This window comes from Stylophora pistillata, chromosome 1 (assembly GCF_964205215.1).
Source record: "Stylophora pistillata chromosome 1, jaStyPist1.2, whole genome shotgun sequence".
Taxonomy (NCBI): Eukaryota; Metazoa; Cnidaria; class Anthozoa; order Scleractinia; family Pocilloporidae; genus Stylophora; species Stylophora pistillata.
This window is the reverse complement of record NC_142519.1, coordinates 60,148,984-60,167,119: the sequence shown is the minus strand read 5'-3', so window position 1 is coordinate 60,167,119 and position 18,136 is coordinate 60,148,984. Positions and strand designations below refer to the sequence as shown.

The window sequence follows — 18,136 nt, the reverse complement described above, 5'->3', positions numbered from 1 at the left end:
GCTCTCATATCCGGTAAGATGTGCACAGGTTCTAGTGTCATAGAGAGAAATTCTTCCCAAAGATTCGAGCCATAGGTTTCGAACCAAATACTGAACGCCATTTTTTCTTTCTCAAACCCATTTCTACTTAGTTTTGTTGTTTACTTCCAAGGTCATTTTGCTCGAGAGAGGTTCATCTCAACAGAAGAGAATCGTTTTAGACAATCCAGTGGTGTTTCAGCTGAGCATTAGTGAAATTCTCCTAAGTGCAGAATTGTAGGTCTTCGGGTTCTGTGAATAGAACCTGGGACAAGAAATTTCATGTGAGTTGGTGAACCTGGAGTGAAGGGACTGTGAGGAGATTAGTGGAAAGGTTATGGATGGCGCTTTGGTTGAACAGAAGGCTTGGTAAGTTAGAGTGTACTTTCAACTATTTATCTGTCAAGTTGTCCGATAAATTCTGCTATCGAGAGCCCTGATTCTATCATGAAGTAATGTTACTACAGCTTCCTTCGGAGCGAAGGCAGCTTCTCCGCAATTCACATTTTGTTGTTGTTTATAAGCCCAGCTTTTTCGCTTTCTCTAGTTAGGTCATTGATTTTGTCGGTATTTTTGCGCTGTGATTGCTTAAATACTGTGATTATGACAGTTAGCTTAACAGACATTTGAAGTGCAAAATTCAACTGTGAATATTTTTTGTAATCGCATGGTGAAGTTATGGCGAAATCTCCCATTGATAACAAAATCCACGGCAAACATTTAGCTCGGGATACATTTTAATTAAGTAATTTTGCCGTTTCTCTGTTTTGCACCGCCGTAAATACCACAGTCATCTCGCTGCGCTATATCTTGGGACATGAAAGGACATATCCGAAATCTCCACAGAATTGTACCTACGCTAAAGTTCACTGAGAAATGTGAGCTGAGAATTTTCGCGCCCTTTGCCATTAAAAACATAAGAAATTCACTCAATTTTAGAGGTCAGTGAATCTTTAGGTGATGATTTTATTGTAAAAATAGTTTTAGCCATTCAATTACACATTTGCTACGAGAACATAATCTGTTGTCCCGTGTGAAGAGGTCGGGTTACTCGTTATGGCCTTTCATTTTCGCCAGAGGAATCTTAAACTTGTTGTATTTGGTGAAGACTCATTCTACTTATCTATGAAGAATTTTCATACCTCAATCGCGCCACGCGAAATTGAAGTAAAGTCCGGATTATAGGCCGACGACTGACGCGGCTTAGGCAAAAATGTTAAAGGTCGTTTTCCCACGCTTAACGCCAGACCGTATCTAATTTCTTGGCATCTCTATTTTCACTTTCCTTCCCCTCTTAATCAGATCTCAGAACCTGTGGTTGTTGTCATGAGAGCCTTGCTGTTAAGATTTTGAACTATTCTTCTCATTTTTCGTCCAAGTGACCCAGGAACCCACCAACTGTTTTACCCTCATCGTACATTCGATCAAAGTGTTGTGTGATGTGATCGAGTTTATTGGTTTTTTTTGTTCATCGTTTTGCCGATCTTAACATTCTTCTAGCGATATTAAAAGCTCAGAGGGTTTCGGTACCTAGCGGCTTACATCGTCTGATAAACGCTGCAATACTTTCATCTCGTCAACATCACATTGCTCTTCGCTTCACAAAGCAAGACCTCGTGGTGTTTTAGTTTCATTTACATGTTGTTGACCTGTGAGAGCGAGGTGCAGAATGTGTTACCGAACCGTCAAATGCGCGGTTTAGAGGCTCAAAGATGTCGTTCGTGATCCACCATCGGGAGTGAGTGACATTCGCATTCCATCTTGATAGCTGTATCACCACGGTATTGATAACTAGGACAAGCCGAGGCTTGCCTATCGAACAAGTCTAAACAACTGCCCCACCGCAATTAGAGAAACGTGGTCACTCCAGCTAAACAATCTCCTCAGCTCATTTAGGTTTGGTTCACTGCCTTTAAATAATACTGGTTCAAGTGTTTTATGTTGCTAAATTATGCAAACTCATAGAATAGAATAGGATGTTTCATCTACTTCTGACTTAGGGTTACTAGATTTTCCATCTTGATGCAGTCGGTCCTGTGAATGACATTCCTCAATTAGGTTATATTCATTATTAAGTAGAGTGAATTGATAGAGAGTGAAGGTTCTGGCAAGCTGGTGTACAAAATAGCTAAGGTTGTTAACGTGTTCTAACATATTTAAGGACTTTATCAGTATTAGTGAATTAGTGTTGGTCTAGCTAGGCATTCCATTAACCAGCTCATACAAACTTTTCTCATTTTTACATTGCTGCTTTTATTCTCCATGCCTGTTCTATTTTTCATGCAGCAATGTGATAAAGGCTCTCTTTGGGCAGAATGTTTTCTGAATTTGTTGAGGCTTTTATGCTCTGTAGATTATTAGGGTGGAGTAAAATTTTGTATCATTTTTCAACAGAAAATAATGCTGCAAGCCCTGCATGAGACTGGGATAACTTAGTGTCAATACAGCAGCTTCTGCTGAAATGCACTCAATATTTTGTAAACTGATTGAATTTGTTACAATATGCAGCACAAAGTATAGTATTATATGTCTTTATTTCATGCAGTTTTTAAACCCCATGCTGCTAGACAAATCTAATACCCTTTCTTTCAAGAAAAGTAGCACCTCAATTCTTTCTCTAGTACTAGTGGTAGTTGATTGTAAGAGTAAAGGGCTTTGATCACACCAAGACTGTAAGAGTGTACAAAAATTATCCCTTGTTCATTGAGGAGTAAGACACTTAGCAGCACTTAAAGGGTGCACTTTATGTTTCATCCTTATTGATATAAAACCTGAAATCCAATTTACATGGTGTGTACCTTGGATGTACATGGAGAAATTTTTGGGAAAGGGTGGTTTGAAAAATGAAACTGAATGGAGTTTTGGGGGGCCATGGTTATTGCATGTAAATGTACCCCAAAATAGAGGCAACCTTTAAAAACTGCTCACTGAGATTGTAACTTAGCTGAAAATTCCATTAAGATTTTAAGAGCCTACCCACTGTGACGAGCTTCCTTGTACCAAAAATTGTGTCTTAATTTAATGTTATTTATGTGTAGGTTTTAGTATGAATAAACTAAACAATTTATTTATGTTTTGTTGTTTGTGTGACCTTGAGCATGGAAAAAGTTGAGATTTCCTGTTATGAAAACATCTTAGAGCTCAAAGGTTAATCTTTCCACACTCCTCCTTTCTGTTGTAATTCAATACTATTGTCTCTGTATGTCAGATTACAATCATATGACCTTACCACGCCGTCACAGATCTCTAATGGAATTCATTAGACAATTTGAAGGAGTGTTACTTCAGTTCATCAATAACTAAAAGTTTTGCTAATTTATATTCATGAATGTTTCTTCATTTGATTTTTCAAGTGAGATACGAATTGCTCCGCAGTGTGACAGTTCAGACAATGAGCAAGGTAACCAATATTCTATGTTTTTTTTTAACTAAAATTATACTGAAAAGTAACACCATTATTATTAGCATGTTACAAGCCTCTAACATTTTTCATTTTTAAAATCACAGTCATGTTTTTACAATCTGTCATTTAGCCATCCTTAACAGACCAACTCAATGCATGTGAAAAAGTATACTGTCCAAACTTAATAAAGCAACAACTTCCAGTAGTTTAGTGTAGAATGAAAATCATTGTTAATTATAATTGAGCACCCTCTTACTATAAATGTTATTGTGGTATGGAGTGGAATGTTTGTCTTTAATCCTCTGAGGACATTCTTGATAAGTGTTATTTGTATGGAGAGTTAACCACAAGGCATAAATATATTGTGCTTTCAGTGTAATAATTACAGCATTTGAATGTCAAATGCGAGTAATGATATAATTCTGTTATGAGATTTGAGGGGATCAGTGATGTTGAAATACCATCATGCCAGTTTGTGGCCCCCATTAAGTTTTGACAGGTTCCTGAAAGACCCATTATATTTTATAATTAAAACAACACAGGAGGCTTTGGTAAGAAGAAGACTGTAGAATGTAGAAAAAGAAAAGGAGGATCCTTGACAGGTTTGTAAATGCTTTTTAGATTTCTCTTTGTCTTCCACTTTCTTGCTTTTCAAGGAAACTAGTTACAATGTGGTAAACTGATCCAATCTCATCATTTCTAATTTAACAAATACTGGGTTATTTTTGTTATGGAATTAAACATATATGTCTGTGCCAAAGGTTTCACCCTATAATGTAGTTTCAATTACTGTCTAAACAATTTTGTTGATGCACTGAAGCTGATTGTGTTTGTCGTGTGTCACTGTTTACATGTATTTGATTTTCAAATTCCTTTCTCTGCCCTTAGAAGTCCAAGACCAAAGTACACAATTTCTTGCTGAGCATGATGTCATTAACATATTATGAACAAACTTCTTTATTGTCACTTTGCCAGATAATTTCACTGTAAAATCATGATTTCAAACACTGTTATATCTATTATAATACACACTAACTGTGGTGTAAAACCATGTCTCTAGATTGATTTCTGGAATAATAAACAACTACATGTCAACCAAGTGAGTTATTTGCAAGGTTTTGTAGTGAAAATAGAACTCTGACTGTTATATTGAATGTGCTTTCTTCTTTTCCAGATGTTCTTGGGGTAAAAGGTAGTTACAGTCCTCCAAAGCAAATTCCCTGGTGTATCGGGTTCAAATCAACAAGAGCATCAGAGAGTGAGAGTGAATTATCTGAATCATCCAGCACAGTTTATTTTGTGAAAGGTTACGAGTCTGCTGTGACTGCAGTTGTGACTGACTCAGAGGATGATCTCTTTTTTCTGAATGGTACGCAAGTCAGCATCTTTTTTTAAAGCGTGTAGCAATTAAGTGCTGCTTTGATGAAATAATGTTACTTTTGTGCACTTGAGCTGTAAAGAATGGAAGATTAAGATTTACTTTGAGGGATATGAAAAGATCAGATGCTATTTCTTTTAAGAAGTGACAGTTTGTAAACCTTTGTTTTTACCTCAGTAGTAATATTTGAAAGTTACTCATTTGATTTGTCTTATTATGTAAGGGGCAGGGCTAGGTATAGATGAGGTACACATAACCTTCTACAAAAGGGTGTAGCCTTTTTTCCATCAATCCCTTACTCTTTAAATAACTGAAAAGAAAGTGCTGGCTTTGTAATAATATCTGCAAATGGTTAGACTTTCTATTCTTCTTGGATAGAGACGATAAATGGAGGTCCCATCTCACAAGCCCTTTGTATGTGATAAAAAAAATTTGGTGGACGTTAAAGAACCCACACACTGTTCGAAAAGAGTAGGGCACATAGTGCCCGGTGTTGTGGTCTATCTTTGTGTAGTGTCTATCAAATTGATGGGGGGTACTGCGCCTTTGAATATTGTATAGAAAGGGTGCAATATAAATAAGGAATTCATTCATTCATTCAGATGTGATGGGCTGATATGTATTTATTATTATTATTTTTTTTGTAGAAACTGTAGAGACTGTAGAATACGAGCCTCCTGACTCTGATGCTGAAGAACCTGAGGAAGAGGCAGAAGATGAGGATGAAAGTGAAACGGGTTTGTGATGGAAAAATATTTGCATTTTTTGAGCAGTTAGTCTAAGAACAGATAAGAGGAAACTTATAGTGCATATGTCTTTTGGCAGAAATCACCAATTCGCCAGCATTTGCTAGAAATAAATGTGAAGTCATAAGAACAAAAATTGTATGCTACCAGCAGTTATGTTAAATTTTCATGGAATATTTGCTCCCACCCTTTTGGAAGGGCAGATTCAAAGTGTAGTCTGAGATGGTTTGTTTAGTATGAAGTGTTTGGTCTCTGACAGAAGATATTGAGCTGCAGAGTTCAAATTGTACATTTTCGTGCACAGGCATTTTCACAAGCACAATTATGTGATAAGCCATAATTATGTGATATGTATAAGCCTTGCAGTGCTTTAATTAATTTCTACCAGCATCAAAGTATGCATCATGTAAGTAGTAAGAAATAATTCACAGGACCCTGGAGAGGTGGGGAAAAAAACACAAATGCTGCATATATGCAACAACATTTGAACTCAACACCTATTGGCTTCTAACCGCTCTCATTTAGATGATATAATCAGCTCAGAAGAAGAAGATCCTGGTGCTGAAGGAGGAGATGAATATGAAGGAGATAGGGAATCTGATTCAGAATTTGATGAAGATGATTTTTGGGCGTGTTCACATTGTGACTTGAAAAACCATCCATTTTCTCCCCGATGTGCTCGTTGCTGGAGAGAGAGACAAGCTTGGCTTCCTACATTGAAAAGGTCTGAACATATTTAATTAAGTTTTATATTTATCCACACATTTTAATTAGATAGTGGAGGACAGGTTGATGACATCACTCACCATTAACAATATATATTTTTTACCATATAAAACAAAAAAATTCCATGTTCCCACAGGTATCAGAAGACTTCATAATACAGCAAAGACATCAGTTATACATTTGGCAGTGCATTATATGCCACTTTTTTGTTTTTACCGTATTGTGGTTCCATCTGTTTTTTTTTTTTTTTTTTTTTTTTTTTTCTTTCTTTCTTTTTTGTACCAAACAGACACACAGCAATGTGGAATCTATTTGTCAGTTTTCGGTAACTCAACAGTAATTTTTTTTTTATTTCAGGGGTTTTAGGTAAATCTGATAATCAAGTTCTTAATAGCTTGAGATACAAAGAATATGGAAATAGTAATAAGTGAGGAATTTTTATCATTCTTCTTTTATATTCACAGATTGACCTCAGAAGCTAATATAGATTTGTCAGGATTAACAGACAAATCATGCTTACCTTCTCTCCAAAAATCTTCGTCTCTTGCTGTTACACCAACTATTGACCATCCATCTTCAACAGTAGCTTTATCAACAGTTGCACCACTTCCTAATTTTGCATCCCATATTGAGGGTTCATCTTCATCGGTAAAGGAGAATACTGAAAGACTTTCACATGCTTCAAATCATGCTACATCACAAGCTGAAAATCCCAACAAGACTTTGCAACAGAACTATAACAATGAAAACTCAGCAACAGGATTTACACCTGACTTGTGCATAATTTGCTTGATGCAACCTCGAAATGCAAGTATTGTTCATGGAAGAACTGGTCATCTTGTGTGTTGCATTGGATGTGCAGAGAGACTTAAGGAAGAAAAGAAGAAATGTCCAGTGTGCCGTAAGAAAATCAAACTGGTGGTAAAAAATTTTTTTTAGATCATTAACATTCTTTTATTATGGTTGCCTTTCAAATCTTCTAGCTTTACTCTCTCTTTCTCTTTCTCTTTCTCTTCCTCTCCCCCTCTCTCTCTCTCTCTCTCTCTCTCTCTCTCTCTCTCTCTCTCTCTCTCTCTCTCTCCTTGCCTTCTTCTCACCAAAAATAATGTTAGCAAGTGAAGAGATGTATTTCTGAAACAATTGGAAATTTGGGTGTGTGTGATCTTTGCAAACAGGAATTGTACACAGAAATTCTCCAGAGAGACTACCTTTTTTTCCAACGTGTCTCTACCTCTAACAGTGTGGTGACCAAGTGGCTTGGTAAATCTTTTCCAGATAAATGTGTCATGCTGAGGTAGAAGAACGGTCATCTGTGGTTGATTTTTTGATGTTGGACTTTTCAGGTGATAAGTTTTTCTTTGAGGCCAAGGTAGCAGTCTTTTAATGTTATTCTATTTTTAGAATCAAGTATAAGTTGAAAAATTTTCCCTATTATTAAGTTAAATTCTCAATACTTTATCAATAACACAGTTCAGCCATGCATATTTGAAAATATTATTTTAAATATTCCATAAAATTATGTTTTTAACATTAATGTAGTTTCCATGAGTGGAACACAGTCCATAATGTTACTGTGTTTTCAGGATTTGGGTTTAATTGTGAATTACCAGCTTAAATTAAGCAGAAATTCATTAACTTCCTGAAAACGTTCAAGACGAGAATCCCCGATTTAAAATACTTTTTTCTATTCTTGACAATAGCATATACTTAGATGTACAAATGAGTTAAAATGCCTACTTTGGCGTTTCTATAGAGATTACAGCTAATCAGTAGTGGTAGCGTTTTTATATCCAAGAAATTTTATTTATTTACTTCTGATAAAGGCAACTAGCTTTTATAACATTGCTACTTGCATAAAATGTAACCAAGATTATTTTCTAAGTAATAGTTATCTGAGAAAAAGTATTTTTAACAATATATTCTGCCTTTTTTAATTCTTAAAATCAGCGTGTTTTGATTTAACTGTAGCCGCATTTAAAAAAGAAACCTTTTTAGTTTTTAAATTGTTGATACAATCAGATGACAAATGAAAACGATTTGGAAAGTTTCAGTTAACATTGTCATACGAGGAATGGTATATGATCGATAGAAAGTATAGCTTTAATCTTTAATAAGTTTACTTCTAAGACAGCAAAAAAAAAAAACTATACTAGCTTGGGGATTCATATCTTTTCTTTTTTTTCCTTTGTTATTTACTACGTAAAATTTCTCTCAAAATTGTGAATTGCTAGACAATTCTTATGTCTGTAATTGTTGCACTTCTGACACCATTGCACGATGGGTTTTGGTCGAGTGTTTATAACAGTTGTAACAACAAAATCATCGTTTTAACCACTGAGTTTTCAATTTTTTAGTCAGAGTAGTGGTAGATATTTAGTCTTAGGATCTTTTAGGTGGTAATTTGTTTTATTTCTTTTCGCAGTCTTCATGTTAACTCAACAGAGTCTCGTATTATAAGAATGCCTTTGTAAGGTCATCTCGTACACTGTATTGTGACAAACTCATACTCAGGACCTCTCGGTATTTTTGCTTTTATTATCAAAATACTTAGAGGACTGTTAAATTATCGTAACGTTTTTTTGTCCTATTATTCACGTATTGAAAAGATAGCGATATTATTCAATTATTAACATAAATTGGTGTAAGATAAATTGATCCAAGTAAAGACCTTTTAGTGTAAGAGAGAGTTTACTTATTTCTTATGATGTCAACATCGTATATTGGAGATTTCATACGTAAAAGTCCTATTTATTTCTTTACTGAATGTCGTCTAGTAGTTTTGAAGAGTAATTCTTTTTAATTGTGTTATTTGCAGAGATAGAAAGCATCTTAGTACAGAATGAAATACAAACTTAATGCCTAAAGTGTATCAAATATTTTAATGAAGTAAGATCACTGAACAATAGAACTAGTATATTTTTTAGGCAATAAAAGGTATTTTTATCTTATTGGTTTGTATAACACCAGCAAACTTCAACTGAGTGTTGTAATTTATATGAACTTGTCATGGCTGGTCAGTGTTACTGATACAAGTGAAGTTAATATATGGAATCATAGGTATAATATTACTTAAATGTTAGGTTTTATTAGCGTATTTCATTTGAGCGTCACAAATCGGGGCCAGATTTTTCACCAAAGCCAGTCATAACGCAAGAAAGAAACAAAAACCAAGGAGCCAATGACAGCACAAAGTGGAAACAAGGTAACGTCTTGAAACGCGGGAAAACGCGACAGACCGAGTCACGATTGGTTAAGGTTGATTGGTCGAGATAGTGGCGCGATTTTTTCAAGACCAATCACAGTGGGCGGTGATGACGATCAATTGAAAGTGGTTCCAATTTTTTAAACTAGTATCAAAATCTGTTACATCCCAAATACAAACAAACATTTTCTTTTAATTTGTTGCATTGAGTTATGATGAAAATCCTGAGAATTTACTCAGGTCTGTGGAGGTAATTCAATAGTATTCAAAACTATTGACTCGTTTGAAGTAGTTAAACACATCGATAAGAACAATTGCCATAGATCACACTCGAGTAGAAAAAAATAGTTGTTAAATTTTTTTTATTAGTGTATTCATACAGTTTAGGAAAGTTGAAAGAATTTGTTTTGATTTGTCTTATGGTCGTTTTTTTTTTTTTTTTTTTTCAAGATTGTTCATTTATCTTAGAATAGCCTGCATGAAAGCAATTAACTCCTTAAAGTAATGAGAACTAAAAGGTCAAACCATAGTTACACAAGACTGCTGAAACCAACGTGTGTTATGTAGATTAAGTCCCAATATGTGACCTTGGAACAAATCTAACTTGACGTGCTGCGGAGACATCCAGTGGTTAACTTTAATGCCGTCAATTTGTAAAATAGGTTCACTATCTTCTTTCAATGACACAGCAGTTTGAAAAACAGCGATTCATTTTTCGACTATAAAAAATGACAAACACTGACTGTGCTTTGAATGTTGCTATTCTACGTTTCTGCTTTATTATTGAATACCTTTTGTTTCTGTGGTCTATTCTAGCTTTTTTAATTGTGTAACTTTGTCGCAGTTCTCTTAAAGAGGAAGAAAACAACTAGATAGATAGCTACCATTTAGCTGTGAAAAGAATGTTTACATTGTCAAAAGCAAGGAATGGTCCCTTGCTTTTTTTTAATGAAGTGAATAAAAGTAAAGTATGGTTTTGTCTCAATTCTGTAGAATTGTTGTGCGATGTAAGAAACCCTAACCCTACGTAAGAAACCGTCGTCGGTGTGTAGCTACAAAGTTTGAACCTACAACTAACTGCAGTGGAGCGAGGTAGACCTACTGTAGAGGGTACCTAACAGGAAGTGAACCTGTTGAACAGTGAACATCTACTAAGCGGGAAACCCATACGCCGTTTAATGAACCCCTTGCAAAGGGCACGTAACGCCTGAACCTATTGATCACAGAGGGCTCCTAATGTTAAGAGAACTACCACACAGGACACGTGTAATTTAGTAAACCGCCCACAAAGTGTACCTTCTACAACATAAAACAATCGCACAAGGATCTGAGGTCAACATCTACATATTGAAAAAACACGAGACTTGTGTAAGAAAATATTTCTTAATTTTTTCATCCAAACTTCCGAGGGTAAATATCAAGACAAATATTCATGCTCCCCTTTACTATCATTGAGAAATATACCTAAGATTTAGACCTACCTTAGGGACAGGTTGGCGGTTTTGTTAGCAACGTAATGACCGCTAACCGCAGGCTAAATTGTTAGCTCAAGTTCGCCTTTGTTCATAGTAATTGTCACGAGAATGTACTTCTGCTCGGAAATGTTGAATGCATTTAGGGTAAACAAAAAACCTTCGTTTGTGGTCGTGCGATAATTTAGCTCATGAAAGAAGTGAAAATGGTTTGCAAATTACCTTCTGCGAAATATGACACTAGTAATCAGTCTCCTTTCAAAAATGTCAATTTTTACTAAAAGCCGGAAGAACAGCAAACAAAGGCCTTGTGTTTAGACGCTAAGAGGCCCTTGGAAGACTCCGCTAAAAACAAGACTGTTTCAAATTGCCTCCACTCTGGCCCGGCTTTTCTGACCAGAAGTTGTGTTGACCAATTCGTTTTGCTGCTAGGGCCGGCCGGGTAAGTGTCATTATGAAGAGTCGTGAAGAAGAATTTTGAAATCACGGTTTTTTTTCTAAAGGTGTCTTACTCTAATTAATTCTTAACGCAAGAAACTCGTAAAATTGTGTATCCTAAGCTATTGTAGCTTTCACAAATCGTAGCATACTTTTTGTCTTTCTTCCCTGCATAAAAGCCGGAAACTAGTAATCTCTTCGCCGTGGACCTTGTTACATCGGAGCTTTTTTTTCACAATTTGTAGTACTCAATCTTATTATGTTCCGTCGCATAAGATCTCTTTAATCAAGTGTTGTGTGCGCACGTTAATTTATGTTCGCCTGGAAATTTTGACAAAAAACAGTCAATTAGTTTTCACGACAAGATGGCGACGTTCTGTTCTGGATTCTTTCGAGATAGGAAAAAATTTCCCGGTCTGTTACAAATTGAGAATTCTTTTGTTCTTGGGCCATCGTAATTTGATCAAAAATAAGACACAAACAGCAGTGAGAAACACATTGAACTTGCACATTTTGTTTATGACTTGACATATACGAAACGTCAAGTCATAATCAAAATGTGTAAGTTCAATGTGTTTATCACTGCTGTTTGTGTCTTATTTTAGATCAAATTGAGAATTGTTGTCATTCTAAAAAGCGTCTCTAGAACCTATTTCCCTCTTTAAAAAAATTTTCAATGAATTTTGTGCTACCGTTTGCAACATTCGGAAAATATTCAAGATTTCAATCTTCTCTTAATTTCAATTTTTAATTTTTTTAAACGTCTCGAAGAAGTCGATCCAAGGACAAAGAAAGCCAATCTTTTATCTTATGAACAGCTGCAGAATTTTCACTCAGAAATCATAGTTAGTCAAAGGGATTATGCAGAAATCAATCCTATCATTGTCTTAGGACACATCAGTAAGTTGCCGATGTTTGTAAACAAGAAGTATCGAAAATAAATCTTCTATCTTCAAACGTTATCATAACGGTGTTTTCGATGACTCATTTCGTAAAGTTACATTGAGGTTCCTGGTAAGAACTTGCAAAGACTCGTGAAAATGAAAATCAATGAATCGTATTTTCAATTTTGAGTTGGTTTGACTCCATCGATAGCCCCATATTAGGTTATTTGACGGGTGAGCTACGCCACCACAAATAAAACCATCCCTTGTTTTTATAGCATATGTCAAACTGCAGAGGAAAACTATTAAATCGCGATTGTTCGTGCTAAATCGATTCACGATGTTAATCTCTCAAAAGAATAACGTATTGAGGGTAGCATTTGAAGTCTGCAAACATCATTAAATATTCAAGACCCACTGCTACTTAATGTGTCCAGTTCAGTCACACGTTACTACTTTAGTTCACAAAAAAGCATCGTCGATAGGACAAAACCAATTTATTCGGTGATGTTTACTTCTTATTCAAGGAGGACCACGCTTTAATGTTTTCACTTTGTTAAGGCTAACAGTCAAACAACAGCTCGATACAACTGTCAAACACACATACTCCATATATTGCTGGTGCCACCGAATTATGGATTTGTCAAGAGCTAAGTCACCGAATATTGGAAATGTGTTGAACGCGCGGAGACTAGCAAGGAGGAAATTACAAAGAAGCGCAAGAAGAGAGCAGGAAAAGCAAGAAATAGAAAAGAAGGTAAATAAAAAATACAATATCATATAGCAAACTCGGTCATGATTTTTAATCTGCAGTCAGCTCTCGGACAGAACCCAGAACCGCTAACCGAAACACCGTACGTCATTATGTGAATTAAATTGTATGTTAAATCGACACGAACTTTTGAAACGAAGTGGAAGGCATATGATTCGTAATCAGCAGATGACAGACCTGATGTCGCGGCAGGGTGCGTCGACAGTTTAACGAGGTAAGCATTTTTAAATTGAAAAAGGGCTGTTTATTAATAACATCACAGTTGAAAATAATACCGGTGGTTTTTTTTTTTTTTTCGACGTATCTAGTTTATTGCCAGTGTCGATATAAAAAAAAAATCGAAATTTCCTCACATCAAATGTATTAAAACAAATACCCTCGATTAACTGAGAAAGTAATCTTTTTGCATGCAATTTAATTTCATAACAAAGCAAGATATATTCCCGTATAGTTATTGACAAAATCCTTTATTCCCTCGTTGTCCTAGTAACCTACACCGAACTTGAAAGTTTTATATTTATTCCCCTTAAAAAATGACTTTCGATTCGCAGATTATGCAAAGCACTACAGGTGCGACAGAGACTAGCGAGGTAGGAGAGTAACTTTCAAGTAGGAGAAGGATATCTCGCTTTTTCTTTCAAGGTTGGCCATATATGCAGAAGAGATGGGATCGGGGCCGGGGTCGGGGGTTTTAGTCCCCCCCCCCTTATCTACATCTGCTGCTGCTTTGTTAATCATCAATCGAGGGGAATAACAGGTGGGGGGTCGTAAGAATTAGATACATATGATCCCCCTCCCAACTCCCCTGGTTTGAAAAAGCAATGATTTATACAAAGAGCCTTATACCAATAAAACCTAAAGAACAAACCACAACTCGCGCCTATAGTAGTAAATAACCAAGAGCTAGAATGTGTCGAAAGCGCCAAATTACCGGCTAGGTGTTACTATCTCCAACAACCTTACATACGGAATAAGCGCATTGATCAAACTATAAAGAAAGCTTCTAAACGTATGTATTTCCTAATACAATTGAAAAGGGCCAATGTCGCAAGGCAGGAATTAATTCTTTTTTATACATCTTGTATAAGGTAAGTCCTGACCTGCGCATCGCCGGCGTTTTTCTACGCCCTACCACTGATTGTATTTAAAGAAAGATCTAGAGAATGTAGAGAAACGGGCATTCTCAATCATTTGCCCGGACCTGGCCTGTAGAGAGGCCTCAGAGCTTTCAAATATTATGTCTATCAATGACTACATCGCTAGCTTATGTAAAAGGAACTTCCTCTCGATTGCTAATGACCCGGCCCATAGCTTACATAAAATGTTTCAATCGTCAGGGCCGTTGTGTTATAATCTCCGGTGCAAAAGGCGTTTTGCGATTCCCAAATGTAGGACCGAGCGTTTCAAAATAGTTTTTCAGTAAGATCATGTATTAACAACGAATTTTAGTGCTCGGTGAGTTTTGTAAATGAGATCGATGCCGTTGTATATATTTTAACAGTTCAAGCTTTTATCACATTTATAGGATATTATTATCATTTAGGACTTTAATACTATCATATCACTATTATAAGTTATATTTTATACTTTATTGTAAATACACAATTCAGCTCAGTGCAAGCTTTTTATAAATAAGCTATCTATCTATCTATCTAACACATCCTAGTATGCTCCTAAACTCCGACAAGAAATGCTACTATACCAGCCCCCCCACCCCCCCTCACCTCTCACCACTTGTTAAGTAAATCCTGCCAACCTGCTTAGCTTTAGGGTGATGTCAATGAAATGACATAAATTTTTCAAGGCGAACGAAAAATCTGTGAAACAAAGAAGATATGAATTACTGACATTTTAAAAGAGGCTTCCAAAACATATGAATATATTAACAAAGTTGAAATGTATATGTGCACGATCCTTCGCAGTAAAGCACTATTTAAGCAATAGTGAAAATCAGACCTGAAAAAAAAAAATTTTAATTTACAACAGCGTGAAGTGGATCAACTATTCGGTCATTAACACCTTTCAAATCACAGCGTTGTTTATTTAAAACACAATGCAACGCTTTATCGAAGCAATCTGTTCTTAAAACCTGTCAATGCTTCTTTTGTTTGGATTAATTAGACGCTTAAAGGAAATTTACTGGAGCACGACCATATTCATCTCGTAGCGCATCGTGAAAGCATCCACATTACTATTAACATGGAATATCATAGAAATTCTAAAAGGTCCAAAAAAGCGACTGGTATTTCGAGAAACCGCCCAGTGCCAGTTCCAGCACCCATACCGGAAATCATTGTGATAAAAGTGAGTTAAGAAGTTTGTAGAGAGTGAAATATAACTTATTTAAGTAGGGTCGACCGGGAATAGTGAAGACCTGATCGTGACACTCAACATCATTCACTTGATTGCTTCGATGGCTGTGATCCAACATTCGATCAGCTGACTTGGCTCAGAACTGTGCCGTGTTTAGGCATGTTTTCCAAACACAGAACATGTACCGATTATCCAGCCTCTGCGTCGTGAGACAGGACAATAGTTACCCTTTCATTTTCAGTCCTTTGTGAGGTAGATGTGAAAAGAAGCTAGGTGAATCATAGCATTTTTTATAAGTTTATTTTGATACTTTAAAACTCCCTGAATGGTAGTACTAATGATACATGAAAAAAAAAAAAACACCCCTTAGTGCAGGGTTAAAAAACTTTCCCCTTGATGTCTTCTTTTAGCTTGCTCGGCATGTTTCCAGCTTTTCTTGATCACTTTTCTTTGCACTTACTAGCCCACTTCTCTACCCTCCCCCACCCCTACGACTCGCGCATCGGTTGCATAGCAACGAGTGTCTCGCTAGCGTAAGGCGCATTCAAAGATGGCGGAGAAGAAGTCTCGATCGGCCATTCGAATAAAATCTTCGGAGAGAGAAAGGAAGAAATCTGCAGCGAAACGGGACTCGGCAACAAATCGAAACAAAGGCCAATCAGTTAGTCTTTTGATTTATTGTTGTCCTATGTGGATCTAGAGGAACAATGCGTCGTTTTGTTTTTCAAAACTTCGAATTCGACTTCAGCTGATCATGATGTTTACAGCAGTTTTACTGTATTGTGATAGTCTTATTTTGTTTCTCTCTGTACTGCGACTTTGTTTGAGATCAGGATTCCTCTTTGGTAGTTATGTCTAAGTCATGTGAGCAGAGTTTGAAGGCAACATACTTCTGAAAAAAATCGTACTTGTCATAGAACGATTTTCAACTTGAAAGAACGTTTTAATTGTTGAGGTTGAGTCAGCATGTTGCCTTTGTTTTGAATGTTGCATTCAAAATCCTCTTGACGTGTACTATCACTTGATAAATGTAAATTCAACGGGATCGTGCACTTTTTAAGAATAGCTGTCAATTAATTCTTTAAATAAATAATACGAAACAAGAACTAATCTCTTTGTGCGTGCACTGTGGAAGTGCTGGTGTTAATCTTGTTTGAGTGAAGTTATGTCTCATGTTCTTCTCATGAAGGAGGAAGAGGACAAAGAGTCACTAGCGTGGAAGGTCCTTTCAGAAGAACAGACTCAGACTCTGAAGGAACTTACTGTACATGAGTTGGAAGTGTAAGTGGAAGTGTCTGATAAACCACACTTATCTGTCAGTCATTTCACACATAATATAAATAAGCGGATTTCATAAATTGATGTAGATTGAAAAATTGACTTTCTATAGACAGGACAATCTCTCTTGCCTGACGGATAGACTTGGATTGCTTGTTCATCAGCACATTAGCAAAAAAAACAATGCTATGTTTTGACAAAAGTGAAAAGTAGTTCTGAAAATGGCACAAACAATTGCTAACATTTTATGCTTTCATATACTGAGATGTCCTCTGTGAAAAGACTTTACACACCATTATTTGTGATAGCAACAATTCATTTGACTTCTTTATGTACTGTTTTATTCTGTTATGACCTCAGGAAACTTGCAGAATTACTATCCATTGAAAATTATCACATCTCTCTACCTGAAGCTTGTGTACTGGATTACTATGTTGCAGGGTTTTGGTATCCTTTTAAATAAGAAAAATCACTGAAATCAGAATTAAAGACGAAATTGAAGTTTTGTAGGCTTATTAAGGTGTTGGTAGTGAACTGCAGGAGGACTTTCAAGAGAAATTTTTCTCAGATAAATGAACCAAACTATCAAATGATTGTGGTGTTCATTTTCTTGTCTCATCCACTACTTAGAGAGACAAGATGAGAGGTGATCATTTGTGATAAAAGAGAGGCAATTCAATTAATGATGACAGACAACAAGAAGGTTCTTCCCTGTATTGTAAAATATATTCTATCGAGATATATTCTATCTAACCTATTGGCGAAACTAATGAACTTGTCAGTTATTTCAGGAGTGTATCCCTCTAAATTAAAGCATGCTAAAGTCATTCCAGTTTACAAAGATGATGATGAGACTGACCTGGCTAACTAACCGCTAACTAACCACCGCCCAGTTAGCTCAATGGATAGTGCACTGGACTGTTGTGCGGGAGGTTGAGGGTTCGAGCCCCGGCCAGACCAACACTCAAGGTCTTAAAATAATTGAGAAGAATTTGCTATCTTTCCACAACATCAAGAAATGGTTAGATATTCTAGTCTTCTCAGATAGGGACGAATAAATGGAGGTCCCGTCTCCTGCAGGGTTGGGGTAGGAGACGTTAATTTCCCACACACGAGATTACTGTGTGTTGGATGTCCTCCCCTGGGATGGGATGGGTGGGAAGGTGAGATCGATATGGACTGAAGCAGCTGCCAGAGGCGCCTGAGAAAATGTCGACGTCTGTTCTCAACCTTAACAACATCTCATTGTAACAAACCTGTAATTCAGCTCTCTGCAAAAGGTTTGAATAAACATCATATTAGTATCATATAGGTAACTATAGACTAATTTCTTTATTATCTAACTTCAATCATATCTTTGAGAAAATAATGTTTATCCAATTAAAGGCATTCATTGATAAAAATGAAATTTTTTATAGATCGCAGTATGGTTTCCGAGATAAACATTCCACCCAACATGCAATACTTGATATCGTCAACTCTCTATGAGGGAATGTGGACAATAAA

At 36.2% G+C, this 18,136-nt stretch overlaps 2 protein-coding genes across 11 annotated transcripts in view; both read left to right on the top strand.

The window, feature by feature from the left end:
* Positions 1-10: 10 nt before the first annotated feature.
* LOC111344471 (protein Mdm4) lies at positions 11-10,458 on the top strand. Of its 3 annotated transcripts, XM_088726799.1 has the most exons (8): positions 11-387; positions 3,372-3,418; positions 3,964-4,023; positions 4,596-4,790; positions 5,447-5,536; positions 6,071-6,269; positions 6,736-7,192; positions 7,547-10,458. In XM_088726799.1, the coding sequence occupies exons 1-8, from the start codon at positions 356-358 to the stop codon at positions 7,562-7,564; spliced, it is 1,098 nt and encodes a 365-aa protein (XP_088582925.1). In that variant the 5' UTR covers positions 11-355; the 3' UTR covers positions 7,565-10,458. The 3 variants fall into 3 exon arrangements, with proteins under 3 accessions (XP_088582925.1, XP_022807436.2, XP_022807437.2); XM_022951701.2 differs by having other exon boundaries at positions 12-387; positions 6,736-10,458; XM_022951702.2 differs by lacking the exon at positions 11-387 and adding an exon at positions 450-1,756 and having other exon boundaries at positions 6,736-10,458.
* A 2,251-nt stretch (positions 10,459-12,709) lies between these two features.
* Positions 12,710-18,136, top strand: part of LOC111344481 (ciliary-associated calcium-binding coiled-coil protein 1) — an 80,280-nt gene continuing 74,853 nt past the window's right edge. For 2 of the 8 annotated variants that reach the window (XM_088726824.1, XM_088726814.1), the window contains exons 1-3: positions 12,711-13,024; positions 16,542-16,633; positions 16,991-17,077. In XM_088726824.1, the coding sequence (XP_088582950.1) occupies positions 12,902-13,024; positions 16,542-16,633; positions 16,991-17,077 (302 nt within the window). In that variant the 5' untranslated portion in view covers positions 12,711-12,901. Of the gene's footprint in view, positions 13,025-15,057; positions 16,014-16,541; positions 16,634-16,990; positions 17,078-18,136 lie in introns of those variants that run through there. The other 6 variants (XR_015989315.1, XR_015989312.1, XR_015989311.1 and 3 more) reach the window with 6 other exon arrangements.